At 31.2% G+C, this 21,577-nt stretch overlaps 1 protein-coding gene across 2 annotated transcripts; it reads right to left on the reverse strand.

Moving 5' to 3' along the window:
* Positions 1-9,246: 9,246 nt before the first annotated feature.
* LOC143080392 (uncharacterized) lies at positions 9,247-21,519 on the reverse strand. 2 transcript variants are annotated; one of them, XM_076256226.1, is made up of 5 exons: positions 21,314-21,519; positions 13,229-13,268; positions 11,957-12,136; positions 11,390-11,499; positions 9,247-9,988 (listed from the first exon to the last, which is right to left on the reverse strand). In XM_076256226.1, the coding sequence occupies exons 1-5, from the start codon at positions 21,460-21,462 to the stop codon at positions 9,298-9,300; spliced, it is 1,170 nt and encodes a 389-aa protein (XP_076112341.1). In that variant the 5' UTR covers positions 21,463-21,519; the 3' UTR covers positions 9,247-9,297. The 2 variants fall into 2 exon arrangements, with proteins under 2 accessions (XP_076112341.1, XP_076112340.1); XM_076256225.1 differs by having other exon boundaries at positions 9,250-9,988; positions 11,957-12,139; positions 21,314-21,518.
* Positions 21,520-21,577: the final 58 nt, after the last annotated feature.

The raw sequence follows: 21,577 nt of genomic DNA on the forward strand, positions 1-21,577 counted from the left end.
ATTTGTTTTAATTTAACATTTACAATTTTCAAATAATGTTATACTCTATATGTAAATTTAAACATTGAAATTCATAATTATGTATATTTCATAAATATTGAAAAAAGATTGTAGTTTATTGAGATTGATATATATGCTTTTCTTGCTCTGTTGAATACTCATTGGTGGCCTGTGGATTTCAATATAACTGCATATAAAGCAGTACACTATATGAACAAAGATATCTAAAGGGACACACATAATTTAATTACCTTGGGGTACTGGAAATTGATTTTGTAACACTAATTGATAGATTTTAATAAAAATAGATAAAACTCGATATAAAGTTCTACTCGATAGCAAACTATCTAACAATCTGAACAGGAGGTTACTCAACTCATGAATTTGATATAAAGTAGAAGAGAGTATCATGCTGTGACCTCACTCACAATTCCTCGGGTAGGTTTCATCTGAAATTTATGAAGAGCCAATGTAAGCTACTAATTAAAAAAGGTCATATATCCAATATTTTTATTCCAATTTTTTTGAGTTATTTCCCCTTTTTATAGCTTATACTTGTACATATATCAGTCTTTTATTTGACATCTATGTATAAACTAAAAAAAAATTTATACAGGTACATCTTCATGAGAGAACATATGTTTGTTAAGTAAAGATACTGCAGACAATCTTTTGCAAAGTATACCATAAGGAGATTTGACTGAAGTTAAGCTGACGATTAAAAATAAAGTTTTAAAAAAAAAGACAGACATTTTTTATCTGTGATAATAATTTTTCCTAAAAAAATAGAACAATGAATAATTCATACCCAATGAAATGGTAAAAAAACCATCAACAGAGTTAAAACACTGAAAAGGAATGCATATTTCTGGTTAAAACCTGGTCTCACTTTTTCCTTGGCAACCAGATAATCCCATCATACTGGAATCCCGATTTATAAACATTCTTTTTTTCACAGGGATTCTGGAAGTTAAAAATTCTATTGCAGTAAAATGGTTCATAGCCCAATTTATTGAATGTATGAAGCAATCCATTTGGTATAGCGTGTCCATAAGTATACCATTGCATATACATTCCAATTACAATTTTAGTGGTGAAAAAGCTATAGGAACCTTCGATGATCCTTTGTTCAAAACTTTGAACATTCATTATTATAAGAACTTTTTTCATTGCATGTACCTCTGCAAGAGAGAGGAAATCATTAAGTGTAGCAGTTTTGACAGTTTCTTGGTGTTTTCTGGAAAAGTTATTTGGTTTTACAAGCATTTGTTTCACAGACTTCTCTTTTCTTTGCTTCACATTACCGGAATGTGACTCTCCTCTTTGAAATGTAAGTGGCACATCCAGGTGATTGTTGCTTAGTGCATTATAAACAATAGAAATCTGATTGGTTAATTTCTTTTCAATTACAGAGGCACATATATGTTGTATCTGCTGATAGATTGTTTCCACGACAACCACTTTTCTTCCTAATCTAGCTAATGGTAAAGAGTAAATACCGGACTTTCCTCCGATGTCTATAACTCCAATAGAATGGTCATTTTGAATGTATTTATGAATTGTATTAAAAACCCAAGGCTTGTATACATCTTTAGAATCAGTTTCATTGGAATTGAAATCTGTTTGTGGATTATATATATAAATCGTCATATTGCCAAACGAAAATGGGATTGTTCCTTTCTGAAAATAATTCATGGATTTCAATGTCTTTATATATTGGTTATTACAAAGAGTCCAATTCCGTGTCCATACCACATCTTGAAAAGAATATACAATTGGTTCCTCTGGTACCATTCCTGAAATAATATAATCATAGAAACTGTAGTGACATATATTTCCATGAAAAGTTAAAAAAAACCTCCAAGAATAGTTATTATAACATTTACTCTTAGCAGAAGGTAATTCCAATCTTGACCATAATTATTGTGAAAAGACAAAAAAGTTATAACATCAACCCATTAAGATAAGGAACTGTTAGTATTTTCTTATCCCTATAGGCCAACTCTAAATGAAGCAACAAGAATTTAATTCACATAATGTGACATTCCATTGAAAAAACTTGCAATATTCTTGCAGGGTTAAACTGTGTTTTTATGTTATTTGGTGTGTGCATCCGTCCATTTGTTCGTCAGTCTGTCCCGCTTCAGGTTAAACTTGTTGGTCAGTGTAGTAATTGATGAAGTGAAGCCCTATCAACTTGAAACTTAGTAAACATGTATTTTATGATATGGTCTGTCTTATTTTAATGCCAAATTAGAGTTGTGTTCCCAATTCCAGTCCACCAAACATTTAAAAAAATATAGTCTGTCTGGGGCATCCATGTACTATGGGCACATTCTTGTTATACTTATGTGCAACTGCATATTTACTTCCAATATGTTCCAAGAAAACTTGCATTAAGATTTCGTTTAAACGCTAATTAATCTCTGAAGATCTTTGAAGCATATCGATTGAATTATTTTCACACAGCGGCATATTTATCAAAATTATAAATGTTTGGATGCTTTCAGACGCAATATGTTTTTATGATCACACTTATCTTATAAATAAATGAACTGCAATAAATGCCATTAAAAAGAAAACCAATCGTGCTATAACTTTTGGCAAACATATCTTGTACACTTGCATACCTGTGCTTTGGTTTAACGTTGAAATAATTAATAAATATACTAGAACTGAGCACACCATTAGAATGACAATTCCATACGGGAACCAAATTTTTAAACTGCTTCCATTGGCCATTTAGCTATTAAAAATAAATATGACAATAAATACAAGTAAATAGGTTAATAACAAGACAAGAAATATGCATGTTGCAAAAAAGGCAGAGTTGCCATTTTAGTAACATCCCATAACAAAAACAAAAAAAATCTGTCTTCCTTGTGGCTCCCTTCTTTCATTTTTGTCGAGCCTGCAACTTTTGTTGCAGAAAGCTCGACATAGGGATAGTGATCCAGCGGCGGCGGTGTTAGCTAATTCTTAAAAGCTTTATATTTTAGAAGGTGGAAGACCTGGATGCTTCATACTTTGTATATAGATGCCTCATGTTACGAAGTTTCCGTCAGTCACATGTCCAATGTCCTTGACCTCATTTTCATGGTTCAGTGACCACTTGAAAAAAAAGTTCAGATTTTTTGTAATGTTGAATTCTCTCTTATTATAAGTAATAGGATAACTATATTTGATATGTGCGTACCTTGAAAGGTCCTCATGTCTGTCAGACAGTTTCAACTTGACCTTGACCTCATTTCATGGATCAGTGAACAAGGTTAAGTTTTGGTGGTCAAGTCCATATCTCAGATACTACAAGCAATAGGGCTAGTATATTCGGTGTATGGAAGGACTGTAAGGTGTACATGTCCAACTGGCAGGTGTCATCTGACCTTGACCTCATTTTCATGGTTCAGTGGTTATAGTTAAATTTTTGTGTTTTGGTCTGTTTTTCTCATACTATATGCAATAGGTCTACTATATTTGTTGTATGGAATGATTGTAAGGTGTACCTATCTAGCGGGCAGATGTCATGTGACCTTGACCTCATTTTCATGGTTCAGTGGTCAAAGTTAAGTTTTTGAGTTTTGGTCTTTTTATCTAATACTATATGCCATAGGTCATCTATATTTGATGTATGGAAAAATTTAATGATCTTTATGTCAGTCGCGCAGGTTTTATTTGACCGTGACCTCATTTTCACGGTTCATTGCACAGTGTTAAGTTTTTGTGTTTTGGTCTATTTTTCTTAAACTATAAGTAATAGGTCAACTATATATGTTGTATAGAAGCATTGTTATCTATACATGTCTGCCTGGCATGGTTCATCTGACCTTGACCTCATTTTCAAGGTTCATTGGTTTTTCTTTAGCTATCTTGGTTAATGTTAAGTTTATGTTACAGTTGTATTAAAGCTTAGCTTTATACTTAGGACTATCAACATAATGTCAATGATTAGTATAGAAGGTGAGACATTTCAGCGTGTTCACTCTTGTTCAATGCTAGCATTCTTTTTTTCACAACCGTATATGTTTAAACCATGATCAAGCTCAGAGGCGGATTTAGGGGGGGGGGCAGGGGGTCCGCCCCCCCCCCCCCACCCCCCTTTTGGAAAAAAATTTGGTTACTTATATAGGGAATCACTGGAGCGGGCTCCTCTTAGGTCAGTCAGTAGGCCCCCACTTATGAAAATTTCTGGATCGCCACTGAAGCTAATGGTTAAAATAAAGGCTTCAATAGAATTGTATTATTGACTTGCAAGTCAATAACAGACCAGCAAGGTCTATAAGCTTATTTTTTTACTCCTTATAGCGAAATAGTATTCAATTTTCCGCCGCCTTTATAAACATTTCAAACAAACAAATAAATCCTACTTCAAATTCTTGTTTTATTCTTAGCAAAATGTCCCATCTCAAAGAATTTGAAAACGAGTTTTAACTGAGTTCTGCAATTTTATAGTATATGTTTTCAAAATATAAAGCAAAATTTACCTGAAGCTATTCCATCCATAAAGTTATATACATAAATATTATTTGTCTGAAATCAAAAAGTGGTATTAAAAAGGAATAATTATTCGTTCTAGCTGAAAAAGTTATTTGAATAACTATCAATTTAAAGAGACTATTGAATGATATTTACTTTGACTCTATTATTCATTTCACATAATTCATTTAAATGATATTTCCCACTAACGACACATGCGGATAAAAACCAGATAAATATACACTTGTATATGATAAAATATTAACTTTCATATAAATCAAAAAGGAAAATGATTGTTACGATTGTTAAACCAAGGATTCCATTTAAAATAAATATCATCCACCTTTTTGGTAAGACCGTTATTAACGGAGTCTTTTTGAAAGCAAGATCGTTATGTAAAGATACAATAACATAACCACAGTCAATCGGCATGAGATGATGTTAAACAAGGCACCATGCTTGCAAAATGCTCCTTGTGCATTAAAGAACATTTGCTGGGCAACATCTCGGACTCAGTAGTCCGTAGGTGACCTGTTGTAAAGTAAAGCTACGTTCCTGCACCTATCCAAAATATCAACTTTGAAGTAGTCCAAACTGACAGATTCGGAAACTGATTTGCAGACATGGGAAAATTCCCAAAAAAGGATCCAGAAAGCCGGACTTCATATAGATGAAAATATTATTAGTTATCTTGGTGTAATCAGGGGTGTACAGAATTTTACACCGTTGTTGAAAATTCATACACCCTGAGGCACAGCCGAATGGGTGTATGAATTTTCAACAACGGTGTAAAATTCCGTACACCCCTGATTACACCAAGATAACGAATTTATTTCTTATGAACAATTCCTTTACTCATTTTGAAACCAGGACGTAAAATTGTAAAAATGGTAATGAAAAATTTCCAGTGTAATATTTTTTCAATGTCCATGTTGCTGCACATTGTCAAATACTTTTTTACTTTATTTTGGAAAAATTCTGAAATTTTTTGTGTTCTTTTGAGTACAAAAAAAAAAACAAAAAAAAATATTTTTTAAAAATTTAAATTTTTTTTTTTTTTAGCATTTTCTTCTTATTATTTTTTTTCTAAATTTTTTTTTCTTTATTTTGTGAAAATATTATTTTAATTTTTTTTTTTGGCAGTTTCATTTTTTTTTTTTTAATTTTGGCAAAATTTTATTTATCCCCGGGTGAACAAGGGTGGGGTGTTATTTACACCGGGGTAGTCAACCAATCAGATTGCAGTATTTTTGCTGCCTAAGAAATAAAATGGGTTTATCCAGTTTTACGTGCAGACACACCAAATGTCATAACATATTAACTTAATGTATTGCTTTTGTTTTCGTCCTACACAATATGAAATATCTACCACTGGCAAATATTCTAAAAACATAGTAATATGTTTACTATTCATTGCCAAATTAGAACTGAAAGGTGTATTTTTTTTAAATTTTATTTCCTTTCTGTGCTTAAAAAATGAGTACTAAAGAGGAACATTTCAAACCACAACAAAATTTAGTCAGTGTAAAACAGCCATGTATTTTATAACCGTTCAGATAAGTAAAAATTCATTTCAGTTTATCAGTTCAACGAAACTGCATGAAGAAGGGGTGGTGGGAATTGTGGTGCACTCGGCGTCCACTGTCACATGCAGTCGTCACTCGGAAACAAATTACAATGTACCCAACTGATAATGTTTTACTTACATATGCTTTAAAACAGTTTGACATCATATATCTGGAACTGAAATCGAAATAATTCCACATGGTTCACGTTTGTTTTTCAGCAGGTTGTCATTGGACGAATGACAGTCTGTAAAAGAACTACCTTTAGCGATATATGCTTCAAGTCACATAGAAGATTCATTAATTCATTGTATGTATATTTGAGAAATACGGTATCCTCTAGTTATACTTTTCGATATGTTGTCAAAGGGTTCCTATGACTTACCTTTTTAGCTCACCTGGCCCTTCGGGCCAAGTGAGCTTTTCTCATCACTTGGCGTCCGGCGTCCGTCGTCGTCATCGTCCGTCGTTAGCTTTTACAAAAATCTTCTCCTCTGAAACTACTGGGCCAAATTTAACCAAACTTGGCCACAATCATCATTGGGGTATATAATTTAAAAAATGTGTGGCGTGACCCGGCCAACCAACCAAGATAGCCGCCATGGCTAAAAATAGAACATAGGGGTAAAATGTAGATTTTGGCTTATAACTCTGAAATCAAAGCATTTAGAGCAAATCTGACATCGGGTAAAATTGTATATCAGGTGAAGATCTATCTGTCCTGAAATTTTTAGACAAATCGGACTTGTAACCGGTTGTTGGGTTGCTGCCCCTGAATTGGCAATTTTAACTTGAGGAATTTATACTGTTTTTGACTATTATCTTGAATATTATTATAGATAGAGATAAACTGTTAACAGCAATAATGTTCAGCAAAGTAAGATCTACAAATGAGTCAACATGACCAAAATTGTCAGTTGACCCCTGAAGGAGTTATTGCCCTTTATAGTGATTTTTTACCAATTTTTCGTAAATTTTTGTAATCTTTTACAAAAAATCTTCTTCTCTGAAACTACTGGGCCAAACTTAGCCACAATCATTATAAGGGTAACTAGTTTAAAAAATGTGTGGCGTGACCTGGCCAACCAAGATGGCTGCCATGGCTGTAAATAGAACATTTGGACAAAATGTAGATTTTGGCTTTTAACTTTGAAACCAAAGCATTTAGAGCAAATCTGACAAGGTGTTAAATTGTTTATCAAGTCAATATCTATCTACCCTGAAATTTTCAGATGAATTTGACAACTGGTTGTTGTGTTGCTACCCCCCAATTGGTAATTTTTAAGGAAGTTTTGCCGTTTTTGGTTATTATCTTGAATACTGTTATAGATAGAGATAAACTGTAAACTGCAATATGATCAAAATGGTCAGTTGACATCTTAGGGAGTTATTGCTCTTTATAGTCAATTTTTAACAACTTTCATTAGTTTTTACAAAATATTTTCCTCTGGAACTAAATGCCCAAGTTCATTATAGATAGAAAAAAATGTAAGTAGCAAGAATGTTCAGTAAAGCAAGATCTGTAAACACATCACCATCACCAAAACACAATTTTGTCATGAATCCATCTGACGATCTGTGTTCTTTGTTTGATATTCATATAGACCAAGGTGAGCGACACAGGCTCTTAAGAGCCTCTAGTTGTTATACTATTCAATTAAATAACAACATTGCCTATGACCAAATCCAGAATTATATATAAAGTGATGAAGATTTTGTCTGCTGTAAGATAGGAAATTTGAATCTCATGACTGCTTGTCTGAGCAAACCAATACTTGTATTCCCGAATTAGCCGGGTGCTCGGTTTGGGAAATAAGGGAGAGGGCATGGAAAAGTCGCTGGAATAGTAAATGAAAAAGTACAGAAAGTATTCAAACCAGTTGTAAACTGCACCTTTTGGTCAAATCTATTCATCTCAATGGCGTAAAGTCCTTACAGCTTTAGGTATAGATTTTTTGTCAAAATTATATCATTTGGTATGCATCTTCGTTTAATGTTCAAAATATTTGAATAGGTTGTTGGTGTTAGGATCAAGATGGCATGTCAGACTAAATATATTTCTTGTGACCCTTTCTGTGTTAATGACCTTCTATGAATTTGACCAGATGTAATACTGTTGATGAGAATCACAAACAGGTGCCACTAATGGAGCTATTCTGACCCCTTTCTACCTGAATGACCTTCTATGAATTTGATCGTATGTTACTTGTTATGTGAACCACAACAGGTGCCACTAGTGGAGCTATTCTGACCCCTTTCTATGTGAATGACCTTCTTTGAATTTGACCATATGTTTCTTGTTATGTGAACCACAACAGGTGTTACTAGTGGAGCTATTCTGACCCCTTTTTATGTGAATGACCTTCTATGAATTTGACCAGATGTTACTTGTTATGTGAACCACAACAGGTGCCACTAGTGGAGATATTCTGACCCTTTCTATGTGAATGACCTTCTTTGAATTTGATCAGATGTTACTTGTTTTGTTAACCACAACAGGTTCTTTTGTTCAATTATTATTTTTTTGGGTCATGTTTTGTGGACTAATTTTTCTTTTGTCTATAGTGTTGCCGAGCTCTCCTTCCTGTTTAACCATCTAGATGATGACATACTATTTTACTATAGAAATTATTATCCATCGACACTTATGTTACTGATGAGAAGAAGTATGGTAATACCTGCTTTTAGTTGTCTGCATTAAAGATTCAGCACTTAATTAATCTCCAAGGAGACAAAAAAGAAAACCCCTGGTTTTTCTTTTGTTGTAAGATTAATTAAAATCATGCTAAGCCCTTTATTGTGAAATGTATTTTTAAATTGTCCAATATGATAACTTATATACAATAGTGGCACAAAAATTAGCTTAAGGTATATTTTTTTTGTATTTTAAAGGACCAATGACACACTAGAACAAATTTGAGGTCATTAAACTTCAGGCATACTATTTGAGTTTTTCCAATATGCTTTAATAAAGCATTGTTTACCAGTGACAGCTAACAATATATCCTAAATATCATTTAAATTTAAATTTCAGACCCTTTTACTAGTAACTGATATGATGATAAATTTGTTCTTCTCCTGAATAAGTGAAATATTTGCCACTGGATATACCCCAAAAGAACAATATGGAAAATTATGGTCATTACATAATTTAAGTTTAGGACTTTCACTTCTTATAATGGAAAATTTACATGATTGTTCACTGGTATAGATGACTTTAATTAAATGGTTTATTTTTTTATTTTAACTATTTTAATTTTTATCGCCTATCATTTCTGAAATTATAATCTTCATAGTCAACATCATAATCCTGGTAAGATTCATCAATATCCTTGCCATGTCTAATTTCACTTGTTTCAAAAAAATCAGAATATTTTTTATCAGATTTCTTTTTCCACTTTTTCAAAACTTTTCCTTGTGTTGACTTCTCCTTTCCATCTTCAGATGTAGAATCTGTTGTTTGAAATCTAGAACGTACAAAGTATTTAAACTCATGGTCATTTGTTGGTCGTCTATGTTTTAATTTGTGTTGTGAAACTTCTATTTTTTTCATCAAAAGTGTATGGTTTAATCCATATAAATCATCTCTGTACTGATTATGTATGCCATCAACAAAATCAGTTCTATTATTAGATTGAGTCTCATTTTGACATTTTGTCATCTCTGCTTTGATTTCCTGTGTATCATTAGATTCCATATGTACAACTGGGGTATCCCCTACATCAAATCTCTCTCTAATTTCTTGTAGTCCGTCTGTTTTATGATCATGACTTTGTGTATAGTTTTTAGATTCCATATCAGTGATTTCTGGCTCAGGCAATTCAGAATGGAGACCAAAATCTGCTTCTTCAAACATTTTGTTCATCTTAATTTCCTGTGATCGAGCATCATCTTTCAGAAAAACAACTGGTGGTATATTAGCTATGGGTCTGTAAGATGTTAAAATTGATCTGCAAGAAATAAAAAAAAAAATCAGTGAAAATGTGATAAGCCACCTGAACTGACATGTGTGTTTGAATCAAATTGTAAACATAGATTTCTCTGATTCTATGGAAATATATACCTTTCCAAAATCAATTGTATAAAAAAAATAATCAACATGTGGTCGCCGGTGATCTCAGAGGATGATTGGCTGAGTCAAAGGGTCATAACCTTTCTCAGCTCCCTGAATTGATCAAAATGTTTAAACAGGTGTTAATGAAATTGACAACTTCGTGGAAAGTGGAAGGCTCAACTCAAAGGGGATTTTGGTTTAGAAAAGAAGACAAATTATCTTATAATCATTAGAGAAATAGATTATTACATAGTAACACGTGGATAAATCTGATAATCCACTTGTATCAATGTAATAATCTTTATCCTGCAATTGGGTGTCCTACTATACAGATACAGCCCTACAGATATCGCTATGCTGTATCTGTATACTATACAGATATCGCTTTAAAGCTCCGCCCACTGCCGGACTGAGTATTGTTTGAACCTGTGTGACCTCAGAATGTGTATTCCAGTTGCATTCCAATGACGATGACAATTGTCGATTTCAAAACTTGAATGTGATGATTGTGTTACAAAATCAACCATGTCAATTTCAGCATGCATGTTTAGTGAATGTCAAGTCTGAAGCGTAGAACAACTCGTACACTTCTGTTTCAAATTTGACAATGTTTTGTTATTTGTTTTTACTGTTGAAATTAGTTGTTATGTTAAAATAGATAATTATTCACCTTGAGCGATGTATTATTGTTGACCATTCGAGATTCTCTTTTGCGAACCCGTCTTCAGCGTAATGTGTGATTTTGATATTACTACGCGGGCCTCAAGGGATTACAAATCCAAAATAAGTGCTAAATATGTTAGTTTTTGTGTCTTTCAAAACACAAACAATATACAGAATTAATTGCAGGATAAAGACAATAACTGTTTAGTGTCTTTAAATATCAGCTGTATTTGTACTCGGCTCGAAACAGGTGTAGTAGCTCGCTAAAAGCTCGCATACACCTTGTTTCCTAGCCTCGTACAAATACAGCTGATATTTAAAGACACTAAACAGTTATTGTCTATATATATATATCTGTACATTTTTTACTGATAAAACTAATGACAAAATTTACAAAGAATAACTGTGTAATAACTAGTCTGACTATGAAATCATCCAATATAATTTTGAAAGTAGACTCAAAAATATATTTTGTTTGAACATCATACCAATTTCAGAGAAATCTTTATTCAGTGTCATAATCAAAAGCACTGATTTTGATGATAGCAAAAAGATGGCACTATTTTGCATCAGCCCTTTTACAAAGTATTAAAACGGTAAATTGTGTTCTAATTAACAAATATGAATAGTTTACCTCAATTTACTTTCTTTTCTTTGCAGTAGAGTATCTAGTTCTATATCTTCCTCATTACCAAAAGGTAACCATAGCACATGAATGGCAGAGAAATCAGGCAGCATTTTAACCTTGACAAAAAATAATTTATTATTTACAATCAAGTATTGAAAATGTTCAAGAAAAAAAAATGTAATGTAAAGCAAGTTACGAGAATCTTAATAGATACACATATTATATTGTATTAATTAAAACTCTATATATAAATCACCTTTCAGATAAAAATTCATTCATTCATATTGAAGATGTACTTTACATGAAAAAATTTGCAACATAGTATCAAATTTGTGTTCAAAGCAATATTTATACTTTTTTAAAATAACGTAACTTTATGGAAATTTGTAGTATATTGTAAAACATGAAAAATGATTTAAAATATTTAGGCTAGGTTTCAATTGACTCTTTCTGGGCCTTGTATAGCTGACTATGCGGTATGGGATTTACTCATTGTTGAAGGCAATACATCAACCTATAATAGCTGTTAATTTCTTTGCAAGTTAGACAAAATAGTTTAGCATAAATTAATACCTGTGTTATTTCTACCATTGAATCAGCAATTTGTTGGTCAAGTTCTCCACTGTTAATTATCTCCCTAACATAGTTATACAACACAATACTGACATCATGGGCTCGTCTTTGTACTCTGTCACTAGGGGCCCTATATTTACTGCCTGGTCGGGTTCTAGTAGTTTCTAAGTCTAGAATTATCTGCTATATAATTTTAAAATAGAAAATTTACTTTTTAATTTACTTATTCACTATAATTGTTAAAACATTGATTTCAAGTACTACAAATCCAGTGAGAGTAGGTATATATAATCCTTATATGATTTGCATATTAGGTAATATGTTAAAATGATTGGTTGTGAGAGCTATCTATAAGGCTCTTTATTTTTTTTATAGACAATGTTGACAGAACTACTTTTTGTAACCAATGTAAACAAGATGCATTGGATAGACCTGGCTGCATATTCATACAAAAGGAAATTTTAAAATGAATTATCAAAGATCTATCATAATAATTAATTCTAATATGGACAAAATCGGAAAATTGAAATAATGACATTGTTAACACAGGAGAAAGGAAAAACTAATATACGTGTATAGTAATTGTTCTAAAAATACATTTATACTAAAGCTTATTTCAAAGTTAAATTATTTGCTGATCATTTTGATGACTATAATTTCACAATCAAAGATTATTTATATTATATATTCTAATATGACAGCTTCTTTTGCTTAGTGAATAAACCCATGCTCTAAATCCAATAAAATTTGTTTGCACATACGTACAAATGTATATTGACTACTGCAGAATAATGAATTTTATCAAACATGTCAAATTGGCATGCATTTAATATATTTTATTAACTTAAAATACTTCCAAACTCGTAAATGATGCCCATGTTGTTACTAGATCATTTATTATGATTTTACCGGTAATGTGTTGCACTTTGGAATTGACATATTTGACCTACAAAATGTAGATACGACAACCGTTCATGCTGGCTGTTCAAAACTCCACCCTTTGGAAATCACATTGCCAGTCGTTTTCTTGTTTGCAAACAAAAAAGGGAGGTTCATGGAAGAGCCTACACAAACGCTCTGCACTTATACACATCGGACACAGAAATTACCTTAATTGTCACTATCGCTAGGGCAAAAATAATCACGAATATAATGCCTACACATGTTAAAACTACCGGTACAAAAAAGTATAGCTTGCATCACTTATTTCTTAATTTTTTTAATTGACATTATCACAATGTTAAAACACAAACACTGTTGACAAATGCTAACCTTGGGTGAAACGTTCCATCCTAATGAGTTTTTACTCCTTCTGAAAGGATAAAAATATGAGAAACATAATAAATGCACTTGTTGACAAATAAAAGCATGGTTATGTGAAACTATAACTGTCCAGAGCTTAAATAGCTTAATCATGCTTTAGTTAAACTTACATACAAAAGTGACACTCCTATACCATGTATACATTGCAATTGTGTATGGCACTTTTTAAAACAGTTTAAAAATAAAAATTTCACATGTCAACTTGATGTACATAATAATGAAATTTTATTAAAACTTAAAAAAACAGGCTATGATTTGAACTTGGAATTATTTTTAATTACGGAATTTGCATAATTTCTTGTGCTTGAAATTTTTAATAAATTCCATGTTTATTCTGTACTTTAATGTTCTGTGCTGCGCACAACACTTCCTATTTACAAAGAAGGTAGAAAATTTTCAATAGATTGTACTGTACTGCGCACAACACTATTTATACAAAATACATTTTATGGAAAGTGTGATGAACAGCTCAAATCATTATAATACCAAAAACATGGAATTTATTAAAAAAATCAAGTACAAGATATTTTGCAAATTCCATAATTAAAAATAATTCCAAGTTTAAATAATACCCTGTTAAAACCAAAAGCCAAGGTTATTAAGTAATGTTCTAACCTCAAAATCAGTTTGAGGCTTTCAACATGTAGCAATTTTTCTAAGCTCACATCTTACTGCAAGATTTATATGGCCCTTGACATGCATGACATGAATTTTTTTTTTTTGTATTTTTTTATTTTTCATGATGAAACATGTGAAATTACATACTGCAGTATTAGATACACATTATAAAATATTAAGAAACACTTGTAAGATCATTCAAGTCATAAAGTTTTAATAAGATAAACATATAAAATTGATCAAGGTACTGCTTCAGTGCATAGAAGACCTTAGCTGTAGGGCGACATCAATTTTTTTTTGGTAAAAAACAGCAAAGAAATTAAACAGCTTGATCAAAATGCACAAAAGAATTCTGCTGGCATAATACATTGCGTCTTACTTTTCTTGTTGGTCATGTGACAATCCTTCAAAGTAAAAGTTAAAATGCAGGAACCAATGGGTCAATGTGAAAACTGTCCAAATATAAGAAAAGAAAGGGTGGCAGGTAGATGAAATTAACAAAATAAGTTCAATAAAAAATGAACAAATTGAGGCCTGATTTATATGGAACCAAGGCCATCAGTAAGAAATGGTCAGCTCCAGAAACAGTTAATCCATTTTGGATTGGCAAATACATATATTAATTTTTTGATATGGGATGAGCTCTTACGTCCCACAGCCCTAGCTTGTCTGGCAAAACAGCTGTTGGATGTCAGAGTAATAGACCACTTTTGAGTTTGTCCGTCAACTGAAAAAAACTTGTCAATTATCATGATTATGCGCGCCTTAGTGACTTCATTTATCAGATAGAGGGGATCGCCTGTATCCCTGCACTATTAACATTCATCAAGCGTCTTAGTGATGGTCATTGTGCAGGATAACCTAGAAATAATGTTTGTTCTGAAGGTACTTTATCACAATTCCCTAATGACAGCAGTGATGATCGTCACTTATCTGCTTATGAGAATTAAATTTGCCAAATAATTCGGGCAGTGTAGCATCATAGTTTTTCAACCACTCCCTCAACATTGGAATGGCAGTGACTATGACCCTTAACTCATGCATGATGCTCACTAAAACCAAGTTATTTTTACGGAAATGCATCAAACTCGAAAAGTTGTCTGGAGCACCTGAGATCACCCCTAATTTAGGGTGGGGTTCCTGTAGCTTAGTCTTTAGTTTTCTATGTTGTGTTATGTGTAATATAGTTTGTCTGTTTGTCTTTTTCATTTTAAGCCATGACGTTGGCAAGCTTATTTTTGATTTAGGAGTTTGAATGTCCCTCTGGCACATGCATGACATGTACATGATCTCTCTTCTAAAGTATTTGAACATGTTGAAAGGGAGTTTACACCAAAAAAAACTATGGACGATTTGGCCATGTTGGTAAGCCTAAATTCAGCGGAATATTTTTTTTTTCTTCATTAATGGGTGATAATGGGGCGATATATCTATGGGACGAGTTGTCAACATTTCACTGCCTACTTTTGGGGAAGGTCTAAAAACAGGACAGATAAAACCAGGACAGTTATTTTCGATACGTTTTTATCTGTAACTTTTGTTTTACTCAACATATTGATAAAATTTAAATTGCACAATAAAGAACATGGTATTTACTTATATTATTTGCAAAAAATATAAAAATAAATAATAATTAAGTTAAAAAAAATCTGCCAGGACAGTTTAATTTTATCAAAAAAATGGCTGAAATTGCCGAGAAAAGTTTACTTATAATTGAAATATTTTCTCCAAAACAACTGTCTGGCATAATATTTTTGTACGATTATAAAGATAATGAAATATTCATTCTAAAAATCTATAATTTAATATTTTTTTCAGCTTTTAAAAGTAAAAAAATCTGCCAGGACAGTAGCCTTTCACGTTGGAAATTTTGTTGAAATTATTTCAAAATACAAATACAAAGTTAAATATCTTCTTCAAAATATATGTCTGGTAAACAAATGTTAGTTCATTGGAAAGTTTAGAATATAAGCTTTATGAAAATATAAAATTATATGAACTTTTATGTCATTAACACCAAAAAAATCTGCCAGGACAGTAGCCTACTCCGCTAAATTTTAAGAAAAAAATGGCTGAAATTGTCGAGAAGAGTTTAAAATGTACCTATAATTGTTATATTTTCTTCAGTACAACTGTCTGGCATACTATTTTTGTATGATTATAAAGATTATGGAATAATCTTTCTAAAAACCTATGATTTAATATTTTTTTCGTCTTTTAAAGGTAAAAAAATCTGCCAGGACAGAAACCTTTTACGTTAAAAATTTTGTTGAAATATGTTCAAAATCAAAATATAAAGTTTAATATGTTCTTCAAAATAAACTTCTGGTAAACAAATGTTAGTTCATTTAAAAGTTTAGAACATAAGCTTTGAGAAAATATAAAATGATATGGGCATTTAATTCATTAACGACAAAAAAATCTGCCAGGACAGTAGCCTACTCTGTTTGAATTATCAGCTGGACATTAGCCTAATATGCTACATGTTTTATAAATGGCAGAAATAAACATTATTTTTAATCATAAATAAAATAGTATATTTATTAACTTATCTGGCTTTTTTAAAAATGATAATTAGGACTAAATCATTAAAAATAAAACTACAAATTGAAAACAAATTTGCCAGGACAGTACTATTACATAGGAAGAAGAGAAGAATTCTCAAAGATTTTTTTTTATTCTATTCAAAGTTTTCAGTTTGAAATTTATCCGTGATAGAGTCATTAAAGTGAATATTTCTAGAAAACATAATTATATTGGTGTGGTTATTAAAACACTATTTGTTGATTTAGTTCGATTTCTATTCATTGTAGCAAAGGCAGAAGATATATATCGGAATTATGTTTTGACAGTAATAAAAACTTCAAAGTCACTGATAGGTGTCAAATACTCAAAAGGTGTTTATTCACTAATAAGTAATGTGTTTAGAGCACAGGAAAGTGTCATTTTTTTATCCTTATACATAAAACTGAAGAGTTTCCAAATGTTGCATTTTTTAACTTCTTTTTGCAATTTACACCTTTACATGTTTTCTAATGAATCAAATTTGCCATGCACAGTCACAATTCAGTGCATTCCACAACACTAGTTAACCTTTTTAAAAAAAAAAATTCACGAGATAATCTATACTAGTTCTAGTTGTTCTACATGTACCCAACCTGAAAAACTTGTAAAAACAAAATTATAGAGCATTTGCAATTGCGAATATCCCACAATCTATTGCATTAAATTTTATCTTTGAATATAAAATCAATTTTTCCTAAAATTAAAGCTAAATATCTTTATTACCACACACTCGCTTTACGGTTGACATGACAGAATATACAAATACACAGATTCGATGACAGATCGTTAAGTTTAGCACGTGCCAACTAAAAATTTAGCTATAGGACGACACATGGGACACTTTTTATGAGATTCATCTATTATCGAATGAATATTTTTATCTTTTCCCAAAATTTAATGCTAAAACTTAACAACGAATTATAACAACAAAAAGTAATAATCTATTCAACTTTCGATTTTGATTTGAAACAAATTTGTCCAAAAGTTGAGACATAATAAGTAACTGTCCTGGCAAATTTTTTTATTCACTTTTTTTTTTTTTTTATTTTATTATTGGGTCTAGCTTTTACTTAATGGTAGTATCAAAATTGTACTTTAGACAATCGCAAAAAAGAAATTATTCCAATCTTATATTTAAAAAAAAATAATTGCGTTGTTAATTTCTGCAATTAATTGAGAAATTTAACGGAGTAGGCTACTGTCCTGGCAATTTTTTTTGGCGTTAAGGAAATAAATGTCCATATTATTTTATATTTTCAAAAAGCTTATATTTCAAACTTTTAAATGAACTAAAATTTGTTTACCGGACTTGTATTTTAAAGAAGATATTAAACTTTATATTTTGATTTTGAACATATTTCAACAAAATTTTTAACGTAAAAGGCTTCTGTCCTGGCAGATTTTTTTACCTTTAAAAGACGAAAAAAATATTAAATCATAGGTTTTTAGAAAGATTATTCCATAATCTTTATAATCATACAAAAATAGTATGCCAGACAGTTGTACTGAAGAAAATATAACAATTATAGGTAAACTCTTCTCGACAATTTCAGCCATTTTTTCCTTAAAATTTAGCGGAGTAGGCTACTGTCCTGGCAGATTTTTTTGGTGTTAATGACATAAAAGTTCATATAATTTTATATTTTCATAAAGCTTATATTCTAAACTTTCCAATGAACTAACATTTGTTTACCAGACATTTATTTTGAAGAAGATATTTAACTTTGTATTTGTATTTTGAAATAATTTCAACAAAATTTCCAACATGAAAGGCTACTGTCCTGGCAGATTTTTTTACCTTTAAAAGATGAAAAAAATATTAAATTATAGATTTTTAGAATGAATATTTCATAATCTTTATAATCGTACAAAAATATTATGCCAGACAGTTGTTTTGGAGAAAATATTTCAATTATAAGTAAACTTTTCTCGGCAATTTCAGCCATTTTTTTGATAAAATTAAACTGTCCTGGCAGATTTTTTTTAACTTAATTATTATTCATTTTTATATTTTTTACAAATAATATAAGTAAATACCATGTTCTTTATTATACAATTTAAATTTTAACAATATGCTGAGTAAAACAAAAGTTACAGATAAAAACGTATCGAAAATAACTGTCCTGGTTTTATCTGTCCTGTTAAAGACCAAACAGCCTATTGTTTATGCGAATCAACTAACGCAACTTGGTAGTGACATAAAAGCTCTATGACGTTGTTTCTAGCAATGAAAAAACGTCAAAAAATAACGTCCTATTTCGCGTTTTTCACGGATTCTAACATGGTGTACGCTTAAAAATACGTCTCTCAAGAAAAGAGGAACTAAGCGTCGCGCTAATATTTTGTCGAAAATGGACACAAAAGATACTACACTATATTTAACCATCGTCCTAATAAAAATAATAAAATATGAATTTTGATCTCGACTTTTTGCATGTGCGCCGATCTGCATTTCATTTTTTTCTTTCACATGCGTAGATTTTGCCTTATACTTTCGCCGATCTGCATTTCATTTTTCCTATTCTTTCTCTTGCGTAGATTTTGTCTTTCATTTGCGCCAATTGTGTACATGTTAATTAGATAGGTGAAAATTATTTTTATGACCAATATATGGGCATTGTGTTTTCTGGTCTGTGCCTCCGTTCGTCTGTTCGTTAGTCCATCTGTCCCCCTTCTTATCAACTTAAAACTTAGTACGCATGTTCCTTATGATATGATCCTTCTAATTTTAACGTCAATTTTTCAAATATTTAAAAAAAATTAGTATTCAGAAGGTTAAGCCGATAAACAATTATTCCTAGAACTTTTGACATACTGGCAGCCGCAAGGTATGATTTTAACTGATGGCTGGATGATTCTCGTAAAATAATGTCCGATCTTGCAATGGAGTTAAAAACAACTTATATACTGCTTATTTGACAAAATCTTATTAAAAAATTATGACAAAGGTCATTGTCATTTGTTTCATTTCAAACTTTCTTCAGGAGAAATGAAAAACACATTTCGCCTTTTCTCATGGAAGCTTACAGCTAATTTCTTATATATATAGATCAACACTTAGGTTAGCTTGCTTGCTTTGATTGTATATTTTGTATAATTATACTTCGATAAAGTCTAATTGAATTTTAATATCACATATACAGGGTACATACATGTACCTATATATGAAGATGTCAATTTTAATTTCAAAGCTTGAATAAACATTTATACAAACAAAACAAGGAAGCCAACCAAAGTTTTACTCTACGTGCATTAGGAAATAAGCTGTAAGGCAAAACATATTAATAAAATTAATACTTAGCGAATGTGAATTAAAAATTTTCGGTGTTTAAAACTAAATTGTTGTTAATTTAACTTATGTCAAAAACAATTGCTCCAAGAATAATATCAAACATAAGATTTAGCTACAACTATGACCGGAAAGATTGAAAGTAAATTCCGATTTCAATGCCGGCAACATTCTTGTCTCTGTTTTAATTTCCAGAATGAGCAACTTAGATTTACAATATTTTATTCTGTTGAAGAAATCTTACTATGTAGTTTTCAAATGAAAATTATTTCTAAATTAATTTTTGAATTTAAAACTTTTTGTATTTTTTATTTACGGTCTCGTTTATTCAAAACACATGAGTTAGTAATAACAGGGATTGTATTTTATGATAGATGTATAACGTTTTAGAATCAAATACTTTACCTATAATTTTGATTTCCTTAAATCTTAAATATTCAGAAATAATGAATTTACAAACTAGATGGTATAATTTCTATACGTCGTAGTCGGGTAAAATAATGATATAAAGAAGTACGTCCATGCTTTTGTATGTCAGTCTGTCAACAGCAGCGAATGCGTCGTTACGGCAAACTTCTGAAATGGACGCGGAAAAAAAACCACACATCTAGTCTGATATAGTCCAATACTCTGTAATTAAGCCAATGCCATCTTTTATTTTTTATTATTTTCAAAAATTTTGCTGATGAGGGGCAGAGGCAGAAAACAGACTTTCCTAACAAAAGTGGCGTGAAAGGTTATTTCAAACAATTTTCCATTCCGACGGATGGGTGTTTCCAAAGGTTAATATTGTACGGCAAAAGATCATAAGATCTGAGACTGATACTGGTACATGCGTTTAATCTCTTGTATTACCAGACAATATAAAGAAGTTGAAATAATTCACTATAGTTATAATTCTGGGAAATTAAGATGTGGGTTTCAAACGTCCAGTTTGCGATTTTTTGTAAATAGTGCGCCAGCAAGGAAAGTTTGTACTATGACGTCAGATACAATGTTCTAAAGAAAGACAACTCTTTTCTTCAAAACGAACGAGAAAAAAACATGAAAATCACTCATAACTTTTTTGAGAGATCGGTGACATACACTTTTTATTGCTTTATTTTGAAGAGTACACATGGCACTTTCCGACTTGAAATTTTTATGAAGAAATCACTGGTAGATATTTTTTTAAACACTGGAAACGTTTTTCATTTTTACGTTTATTTTTGGCGGGAACGAAATAAATCATACTTTTAAAGATCAAAACTATACGAGTCTTACACTTTTGAACCTTTGTTTGATAGATACTAATCTACTGTTTAACGTGAAACAAGAATTATGCTTGTAGGTTTGATATAAAGGAATTTTTTTTAGAGTTTGGATAATCAGCAAATAGTATGTTAATATTCGGGAAAACACCAAATTGAGGTTGCTATAGTGACAAAACAAAGTCGGTGACCCCCAATTTTTGTCATCATATTTTGTTCCTCAAATCATAAAATACCTTCACACAAAATTTTGAGGAAAAATCACTGGTAGAAATGAATAGGCTGTTTGGTCTTTAATAGACCTTCCCCTACTTTTGTGACTTCTTCAGCATCTTAGCCAAAGCGCCTTCAATCTTGACAGCTTGCTGGAAACATGCACATGACTTCATATAATTCCTCTGCCACATAATTCTAGAAAAGGCTAGCAATTTAAGAGCTTGCTGAGAAATAAGAGTTGACATTCTTTACGCTGTTTTATTTACATGGGCGCATCCATGTTGTAGATCCGCACGGAATAATGAAGAAATAACATTTAAAAAATCAGAACTCACATAAATTAATTGTTTGTAACATTTG

This window comes from Mytilus galloprovincialis, chromosome 6 (assembly GCF_965363235.1).
Source record: "Mytilus galloprovincialis chromosome 6, xbMytGall1.hap1.1, whole genome shotgun sequence".
NCBI classification, from domain to species: domain Eukaryota; kingdom Metazoa; phylum Mollusca; class Bivalvia; order Mytilida; family Mytilidae; genus Mytilus; species Mytilus galloprovincialis.

Bases quoted from the DNA above. Each gene is read 5' to 3' on its own strand.
- LOC143080392 (XM_076256225.1), bottom strand. From the start codon at position 21,462: ATGTCAACTCTTATTTCTCAGCAAGCTCTTAAATTGCTAGCCTTTTCT. The intron at 13,269-21,313 runs GTAGGGGAAGGT...TTATCCTTTCAG, and splicing joins ATGCTGAAGAAGTCACAAAA to AAGGAGTAAAAACTCATTAG. The intron at 12,140-13,228 runs GTTAGCATTTGT...AAAATTATATAG, and splicing joins GATGGAACGTTTCACCCAAG to CAGATAATTCTAGACTTAGA.